General features: G+C 44.1%; 1 protein-coding gene across 1 annotated transcript; it reads right to left on the minus strand.

Annotated features, from left to right (window-relative positions):
• Window positions 1-1508: 1508 nt before the first annotated feature.
• Window positions 1509-1934, minus strand: LOC306928073 (DNA-directed RNA polymerase III subunit RPC9-like; the record flags this gene model as incomplete). Its single annotated transcript, XM_079507992.1, has 1 exon — window positions 1509-1934. The coding sequence occupies one exon, from the start codon at window positions 1932-1934 to the stop codon at window positions 1509-1511; it is 426 nt and encodes a 141-aa protein (XP_079364118.1).
• Window positions 1935-10116: the final 8182 nt, after the last annotated feature.

The following is a 10116-nucleotide window of genomic DNA, read 5'->3' on the forward strand; positions in this document are numbered from 1 at the left end:
GTAAATGGAGGTACTGAGGACACAGCCCTGAGGGTATGACACGTATTGAGCCTAGCCTCGGTCCCAGGCTTACTCATCTGTGAAGAGAAAAGCCAGGTCACAATATAAGGCAGAGAGTGCATAGGCGGAAATGTTGGGATGGAACATCCGTCAGATGTATTTCCCCCGGATACAATATTGTTTTGACCAATCACAACACTTTTCACTTTTCACATCACAACACGATTTCATTCACGGAGAATGTAAACAGATTTGTAAAGCCGCAAGCGTCAACGTCACTTCCTTGAGCAGTATTTCCACCAAAATCCCGCTACTTCCGCCAAATTTCAGCTATGCACTCTACAGCGTATATTGTGCCCAGCATGTATTGAGCCTAGTAGTCTGTGGAAGTTGTCAATCCAGTGGATGAGAAGTGGAGGGATGTTGAGGTGGTGGAGTTTCCTGATGGTCAGGTGGCACAGAATGGTGCTGAAGGCAGAGCTGAAGTCAAAAAAGAGAATTGTAGTGAAATTGTCTGATGAAGAGTCCTGATGTTGGAGTTGCATCCTCTGTCCCTCGTTTGTCACTATGGGAGTCCGGCAGCTGGCAGAATGGTGTTCAGGATCAGTTTTTCCAGGTATTTAATTGCGACCGTCCGGTTCTGACGTTTGTGGTTTCTTGGGTACCGGTCCGTTACAATGGTGGATGTTTTCCAGGTGGTGGGTAGTGGTACACTACTGAGGCTGTCCTGTATAGGAGCGATGTGCAGGCACATGAAAAGGGAAGGGCTTACAGGAGCTCCTCAAAGTCAGAAGAGTAATAGTGGCTGTCAAACCGTTTGTAGCATGTTGGTCAAGGTGTTTGCAAAAGGCCTTTACAGGTCCGTTTCGCTCCATTTGCACACTCTCAGAGCAAAAGGACAACAGAGGCTCCCACAGTGTATAAGCACTATTAAGCAGGTCTTTGGTTCATCATAATGCCTTTGGTCAGTCTCTTGGTCCTGCTGCAGCCACTCTTCTGGATCATCCATGTGTGGGTTCATCCAGTGTTGCCATGTCTGCTTATTATAAGGGGGCGGCAGTGGCTCAGGGGTAGAGTGGCTGGGGGAACGTGAGGTTCCCCCAGAGGTAGTGTCGAAGTGTCCTTGAGCAAGACTCTGAACCCCAAAAAACTCCTGATGCTCCAGGTTGGTGCCTTGCATGGTTTCCTCCGCCATCGGTGTATGTGTGTGAATGGGTGAATGTAAATTAAATGTAAAGGGCCTTGGATAAAGGCGATATATAAATGCACCATTTACCATTTATAAGCAACTCTGGGCTTGCTTTTCTGTAAAGCCGCTTGCAAATATTGGTACTAGTTGCGGGTTGTTGCTTATTTGGGTTTGTTTCCTAGTTTAAACAAGTGGTTCTAAAACATTTCTATTTCCAAACAATATTCAAAATGTATCACGTGCTCATGTTGCCTATAGTCGCCTCTTTTGGGATTGTTTTCATAGACCTGGTTGCCCTAGAATCTGGGCAACAGTGGTTTCATGATCCATCCGGCGCATCTTTCTGTGGATCTCCAGGAAGGATGCCCCTGACGGTCTGAATGAGCTCGTCGATCTGCTCCTCGCACAGCCTCTCCTCACACTCCTGCACTATCAGGTGGATCTCCACGGCCGTCCGTGGGCTGAGGTTCAGCAGCTGTAGTGTCTCAGCCTTGGTGAGTTTGTGGGGCGTCATGGCGATGAGGAACTCTTTGACCGTGTCCGGACCCTGCCTGCCGCAGGGCGTCTGTGAGAGGTACCGCAACGTCTCGGACGTGACGGCGTCGAGGTTCTGCTCTCCGGCTGCGCTGCGTTTGTTGTTCTTCCCGCTGTTGTTGTCCTCCTTCCTCTGGTCCTTCAGATCCGTGAGGAGTTTGAAGACCTCGTAGTTGCTGAGCATAGCAGCGTTGTTGTCCTTCACTTCCATGTCGACAGACGTGTCAGATGAAACACGATCTGTCTTTTGAATGAATGTTATATTGATGGCATGTGATGTTATGCCCATACATACAGTATCCTTATATTCAAATTGGCTGTATATATACTATGACTCACACATAACCATATATATAGTTCACTATGACTCACACATAACCATATATATAGTTCACTATGACTCACACATAACCATATATATAGTTCACTATGACTCACACATAACCATATATATAGTTCACTATGACTCACACAGAACCATATATATAGTTCACTATGACTCACACATAACCATATATATAGTTCACTATGACTCACACATAACCATATATATAGTTCACTATGACTCGCACATAACCATACAGTTCGCACTGCTGCCATGTCATCATGACATATACTGTATCAGTATATTATACTGATGACATCAGATCTCCATATATGGGCATATGTCAGGCTCTGTGTGCTGCAGAATGGTTGCACGGTGAGTCATGTGGTCCAGATGGCTGTCACACACCTCGCTGTCTTCTGGAAGCAAAATCAATATCAGTTCACGCTCCGCTGAGCTGGGAAGACAGAGGCTCCCAGACACGGCTATGCATGCATGTGTATACAGACAGTACACACACACACACACACACACACACACACACACACACACACACACACACACACACACACACACACACACACACACACACACACACACACACACACACACACACACACACACACACACCTCACTCTGATTCTCTGTCTGTCTGTCTGTCTGTCTGTCTGTCTGTCTGTCTGTCTGTCTGTCTGTCTGTCTGTCTGTCTGTCTGTCTGTCTGTCTGTCTGTCTGTCTCTCAGCCTTTCTCTGTCTCTCCCAACCTCTCTCTGTCTACAGTAGCTCTCTCTCTCTCTCTCTCTCTCTCTCTCTCTCTCTCTCTCTCTCTCTCTCTCTCTCTCTCTCTCTCTCTCTCTCTACAGTAGCTGTTTCTCTCCGTCTCATCCCTCTCTCGTCCTCCCATGGTCCCTCTGAACAGATAGTGTATGGCAGACAGTAACCTGGGCCGCTGCCATCCCATTAGCATGATGTATTGCTGCTGACAGGCGGCGGGGACCAGACGGCTCCCAGGCTTTTAAATCCTCAACCTTAATCCTATGAGAACTTTGTGTCTCAGGGAGACGACATCACGTCCCCATCACTCAAGAGCACCTTTGTTAGATTGGAATGATCTCTGTATTACCAAGGGCACACCAATCAAAAACACAGTCATTCTAGGCAACCACAATCAAAACAGACCCCCCCCCCACCACCACCACCTGCACCCTCAGCCCCCAAAGGGAGCCCAGAAGGAGATTCTGTTCTTGAACAAACTGTTATGTTTCAGGTACTTTCTGTACTGATCTCTCTCTCTCTCTCTCTCTGTCTGTGTGTGTGTGTGTGTGTGTCTGTGTGTGTGTGTGTGTGTGTGTGTGTGTGTGTGTGTGTGTGTGTGTGTGTGTGTGTGTGTGTGTGTGTGTGTGGGGAAGCATTTTAGATGGAGAAGGTTAGACACCTGTTGTTAAGGAAGCAGAAGCCATGTTTAAAATAATACATTTATTGGTAACACTTTCTACACATTTATGATACATTATGAGGGCATTCTTGCATTATAATGCATTATAAATGTGGGCTTCATAGAAAGTGTTACCAATATATTCAAGGATTTGCAGAAATGTTCAAGAATAGCAGATCTATTTGTGCCACGCTACGAGGTTGTATATCTGCTATTTTTGAATAGCCAAAGTATAAAATAATGCTCTTTTAGCTCAAATCTAAAAAGACACAGATGCTTTGCCGGTTTTAAAGATGGGGTGTAATGGCCAAGGACTGTCTAAAGAGGACGAGACGCGAAGACCGTACGGGCGACGCCATGTTGCTCCATGGTGCTCCATGGAAGGAAAGAGACATGCGCAGTTGAGACCAGGCAGTTGTACATGCACAAATTTGGACATGGCGTCGCCCGTACGGTCTTCGCGTCTCGTCCTCTTTAGACAGTCCTTGGTAATGGCTTTTTGGGCATTTTATTTTGAAGTTTCAGTCTAAAATGAAAGGCTATGTGTTTCTGAACCAATCAGAGTGTCGCATCCGTTCAGGCTATGGGATGTAGCTCCGTGACGCAGTTTGTTTACAAACTTTACAAGTCAGACACATAATGGGCAGCAAAGTATGCAGCTATCTAGCTAGCTTATTTCTAACCTATAATGTTTTCAGATACATATTTTATTGTGCTAATTAAGTTTAAAATGAGTAATACACTGTCTGGAACTCTGGATGTCATCTTGAATGAGACTAAAAACAGAGTAGTTCTGTAATCAACACCAGCTGTGTTTGGAGGAGGTGCAGCAATGGGAATCAAACAGGTGAATGAAATCAAAATTGTATTCATGCACATAATCACGCATCACATTTTCGTTCAAAGGAAGTAATTCAAATTAGATTTGTATGGACTTTTGATATAGAAATACACACAAATGGAGATTTCCCATTGTTTTGGCATCTATTGTTAGGTATGCCCATATGATGACCACGGTATATGGTCTAACAGTGTCAAAAACATATTTTTCATTTCACTACGTCTTTAAAATGGGCAATCTACTCCAGTCTCTAATCCCACAGCCCTATGCCTGCTACTACTATATCTATTAAAGAACCCATCATTATCCACCCAGGGTTCACTGTACATCCTCTGGCAACACAGCTTCATTAGAGGCCCATAGCACTTCACACCAGATCAATATTTTCCAATTGATCAGCTGCAGATACTTATTACTGCAGGTCTGCAGCACTACAACACCGAGAAAAGGCATTCTCATAATCCTGTGGACATGCTCCTTATTGCAGATATTTCATAAGAATGTGGCCATTTCCCCAGAGAAAGTTTTATAATATGACACATAATTATACAGTGTGCAAACTCTGCATTTTATATGGTTCTTCTGGGCTGGCAAATATTACAAACTGAATGTGTATATCGTGATTTATCATTTAAGCCTAAACCTGTATGTATAATGTCTGCCTACCGGTAGTCATTTTAATGCAATACAAACTATTACCGATAAGTCAGTGGTTAAGTCAGCCTGTGTGTCGGGACCCCCACATGATTTGGGGGTCCTGATATGATATTTAGCAAACAGCCATTTTAAAAGAAATGCTTCAAATTTCAGAAAGATAAATTGTCAACATGTCTCTTCTATCAGGTTTCTCCCCAACGGCCCTGAAAACTGCCATTATATCAAGTAATTAAAAAAAGAATAATCTATTCTAGACACCTCACTAATGAACAATTATAGACAGACAATAAACTTCCCATTTTAAGTAAAATAATTGACAAAGCAGTTTTTCAATCGAACAAATCAATAACTATACATGTGCCAGAATCTTCTTTTTCTTCTTCCAATTAAAGACAAAACTGAAGTAATTGTTTTTTGAAGACAAGGAAGAACGATTAAAAGTCAAAGCTCTGTTTCAATCGGTAACGTTAAAAAAACACAACCCAAGGCAGAAATCTTGGTGTGTAGTCATAGACTCAGATATCAAGGAGGGGGGCACGGTAGCACAGTGATAGAGCTGTCGCCTCACAACTAGAAGGTTCCGGGTTCGATTCCCACTGAGGATGCTGTGGGCGCTAGGGGCATGTCATCTCCTCCGCGTCGGGTTGACGAAAGGCCTTTCTGTGTGGAGTTTGCATGGTGTCCCCTAGGGTAGGTACCCTCAAAAAACATGAATCCTGGTCTCTATACTGGCTACCCCTGGTCAGCCTGATTAGATGGAGGGGAAAGGAACTGGTTGGAATAACGTGTTCCTTCCACGCGCTACAGCCTACCGGAGAAACTCCCCCTGTCAGGTGATAAGAAGTAGCCTGCTCACTGTTCATGCATTGAAGGAAGGAAGCGTGAGCTCAGTATGGGGCTCTCCCCAGGTTGGCAGAGGAAGAGCAGCGCCCAGGATCACAGTTTAGGCAATTTCCACAAAAACCCGCTCAAAACCCCTGGTTCAGTTGTTGCTGGTATGATCTATTATACTGTCGTGCTGTGCTCGGATTGGACTCACAGTGAGTACAACATAGGCCTAATCAAATAATGTGCTTTGTAGCAAATCCATGTCTTATATATTTTAGTTATCTGAATAATACCAGGCGTTGACTAGAAATATTATTCTCACACTATTGATGTTGACTCGTGATATGTATTTCAGGTTATCTAAGTATTTTTGCATTTTATTATTACATTCTCTCTACGTCGTCCTCAGACGAGCCCTCCATCGGCTTCTCCAGTCATCTCGGTTCTCCATACATCTGGTCAGCTCATTTGTGCTTTCTGCACCAGCATCGTTCTTTAGTACGTACACGTAGGTAGGTGTGGGAGTGGTGTTGTCCTGGACAGTCAGCTCTCGTTCAAAACTCACATCACAGCTGTCACTCGATCCTGTAGGTTCACACTCTATAACATACGACGAATTAGACCGTTCCTCACCCAGGAATCATCCCAGCTCCTAATCCAGACAACAGTCCTGTCAAAACTTGACTATTGTAACTCTCTCCTTACTGGCCTACCGGCATGTGCACTGAAGCCTCTCCAACTGATCCAAAATGCCGCAGCTCGCTTGGTCTTCAACCAGCCAAAATTCTCACATGTCTCCCCCCTGCTCCGCTCCCTGCACTGGCTCCCGGTTGCTGCCCGCACAGAATACAAAACTCTGATGTTGGCATTTAAAGCAACCAAAGGTATGGCTCCCCCATATCTTGCCAGCATGATTGAACCCTACAAACCCTCCCGCGCACTCAGATCAGCCAACGCAGGGAAGCTGGAAGTACCCTCACTAAAAACGCCGGGACAACGCTCCACACGTCCCAAACTCTTCTCTCTTCTGGCCCCAAAACTGTGGAATGCACTTCCCGTTGCAATCAGAACTGCAGCATCACTCCCGATCTTCCGCCGTAGTCTGAAAACCCACCTTTTCAGACTCCATCATGGCCCATAGCACTTACCCTACCCCCCTTAGACAGCACTTCTTAGACTTATATAGCATTTGAAACAGACTTATAGCATGTCATGTAGCACAATAAGTGCCTTGTATGTAGTCATAGCACTTCATAGTATATATGTACACCATAGTATAGCATATATGTATAGTTTATATGTATAGTGTCATTATATAGATATGTTCTAGTTATAGTTTATATGTATAGTGTCATTATATAGACATGTTCTAGTCACGTTCTTAGCTTACGCATGTTTCGCGATAAATGCATTTTACATATGTGATGTATTCCCATGCTTTTTGTTCTTGCTTAATGTAAGTCGCTCTGGATTAAGAGCGTCTGCTAAATGCCTAAATTGTAAATTGTACGTACACGTAGGTAGGTGTGGGAGTCAGTGGGACGTCCTCTCGATTGATGCCTGTGTGTTGGTTCCCACAGTAGAAGCTTTTTGGCCGGGAGTTCTTGATGTCGGTGGCAGTGGTCAGCAAGTCTCATCCTCCTTACTGCTATCGTCTGATACACTTGGTAATGCCCCGTACAGACGCTTGTTGGTGATGTGCTCGTACATTGCATTTCCCTAATTTGTTTTTTCCCTACTTTAGATAAGCATATATTTTGGCAAAAATATGAACTAAACTTGCACAAATGTATGTCAGCCTAAACAAATTCTATACGACAATATTTACATAATAGTAATGTGAATGCTAGCAGATTCATAATTGGTTCTGCCCAAACATGTAGGTACTGTAGATAGAAACCAAGCCTGGTTTGAGAACAGTACTACTATAGTAATAGACAGGCCCGGTTCTTCCTACAGGCCGACGAAGCAACGGCTTCGAGCGCCATGGGGGAGGGGCGCCAAAAAAAAAAAAAAAAAAACATTTTTTTTTAACATTTTTTTTTCTACTCTGTCCCAAATCTGTCTGCCCAGTGTCCCCCCAGTGCCCCCCACTGCCTCCCCAGTACCTCCCCAGTGTCTCCCCAGTGCCAGTGTCCCGCCAGTGCCTCCACAGAGCCTCCCCAGTGTCCCCACAGTGCCTCCCCAATGGACCCCCAGTGCCTCCACAGTGTCCCCACTGTCCCCCCAGTGCCTCCACAGTGTCTCCTCAATTTTTGGGACAGAGTAAAAAAAAAAAAAAAACTTTTTTTATTTTTTGAGGGGGGGGGGGGGGGGGGGGGGGGGGGCGCCGTGAAAAATCCTGCTTGGGGCGCCAGATTGCTCAGGACCGGCCCTGGTAATAGATGACAGATTGATGTAGTAGCATCACAGCGGTAGGTGTAGTTTGCTGTATCTGACCTTTTTGTCAGCCCCCTACACCTCCTAAGAATAATATAATAAGGATTAATAAGGATTAAAGAACTTCTCTCTGAGCAGGATTTCGGTGCATGCATCTTCAGTATGACGTGACTATACTGTGATGGAGTCATTACAGGACTCCCTAAAAATCGATGTAGTGGGGTTGTCCCCATTTGTTTTGATCTGTGTTGTTGGATTGTTTTCTTGTTGTATGTTGTGCTCTGAGGACCCCTTCGGAAACTATAGTTGCTGCAACTCAATTTGTGGGTTATCCTCTTGAGACATTTCAAAAATTAATACTAGTTCCAATATTTCCCCCCTATATTTCTCACAATCAGGCAAAGAATAACTCTGGGAATACCCTTGATGGGAAAAGGAGAGTGTAGACAGACTGCTGAGGGCAGAGAGAGAGAGAGAGAGAGAGAGAGAGAGAGAGAGAGAGAGAGAGGACACATGAAAGGAGTCAGATTCAAACTCAGGTCCTCGTGACTGGCTGAGCCACCAGACCAGACACAAGTTTTAAAACACTTTCTTCATTTCATTTCAGTCTATGTTGTCACATTCGTCACAGTGTCACCGTCATGAATTAAAGCAAAAATAAAATCTCACAATTTGTACAATTTGTTTGGCTTTGACCAAGTCCTAATGTGCAATTTGTGAAAGGAGCCCTCCACAGAGTCCACAGTCCACACTATAGCGCTAATTCCTAAACATTTAACAGAATAATTATGTAAAATGATGATGTAACTTAGTCATATTGTTCCTGCTGTTCTACATACTGCCAACCAGAAAATCACAGATTGAGGCTTTACCCTTTGCTTTTATATGAACTGTCCGAGACCATTAGGGATTTATGTAAGATGCTTCTGAACATAATTGCTAGTTTGACCACTTCAAATGCTCTTCGAAAATAGCCAATCTACAAGCTCTCAATGTGTCACAGACGCGTTGCATTGAGAGCTTGTAGGCTATGCAACATGCTTCCATAGACATGCTGGCTTCTATGGAATCAAAATGACTCAAATCAGACTTTAACAGACAGTAAACTTTAACCCATGCACTGTACTACAAAAAAATTAAATAAATGGGGAGACAGACATAATCAGAGCGAGAGAGAGACAGAGATGAAAGAGAGAGAGTCAAAAGGTCTTAAGATGTGAGCTTTTCTTGTCTTTGCATCCCTTAACAGCCTCTGTGAACATAAACCCCCACAAACCCCTTCATCTCACTTCCATGGAACTTGTGAATTATGAATTATTTGAAGAGTAAGGGATTTTTTCCCTTTTTTTCTTTTAATTTGCAATTTAAGGGCCCCCGAATCTCTGCAATGCTAAATTATTCATATATTCAAATTAATCTGACTTTAAGGACCTTTTCCCTCCTCTTTCTTCTCCTTCTTTCATGAATTTAAAGTATACGTGTACATTATAGAGTATGCTTCCGGTGGCTAGAGCAGGCAGTCCTATTATTACTGCTGCAGGCATTTAAGGAAGAGTTAGTTCAAGAGCGTTATGCTCAGTGTGGACTCTGTGTTTGCTAATCGTTGGTATGCCGTTCATAATAATGTGTGTGTGTGTGTGTGTGTGTGTGTGTGTGTGTGTGTGTGTGTGTGTGTGTGTGTGTGTGTGTGTGTGTGTGTGTGTGCGTGTTCACATTTGTGCGATCAGGGGCACACTCTGAGTTTGAATATATTGTCTATAAAAATGTTTCGCTCATTGGTATTCTGGACAAAATACAAGGCTCCTATATGCTTGCAGACGTGTGTGTGTGTGTGTGTGTGTGTGTGTGTGTGTGTGTGTGTGTGTGTGTGTGTGTGTGTGTGTGTGTGTGTGTGTGTGTGTGTGCCAATGTCAAGCGTTCTCCAGTGC

Source organism: Electrona antarctica (genome assembly GCF_951216825.1).
Source record: "Electrona antarctica genome assembly, chromosome: 8".
Taxonomy (NCBI): Eukaryota; Metazoa; Chordata; class Actinopteri; order Myctophiformes; family Myctophidae; genus Electrona; species Electrona antarctica.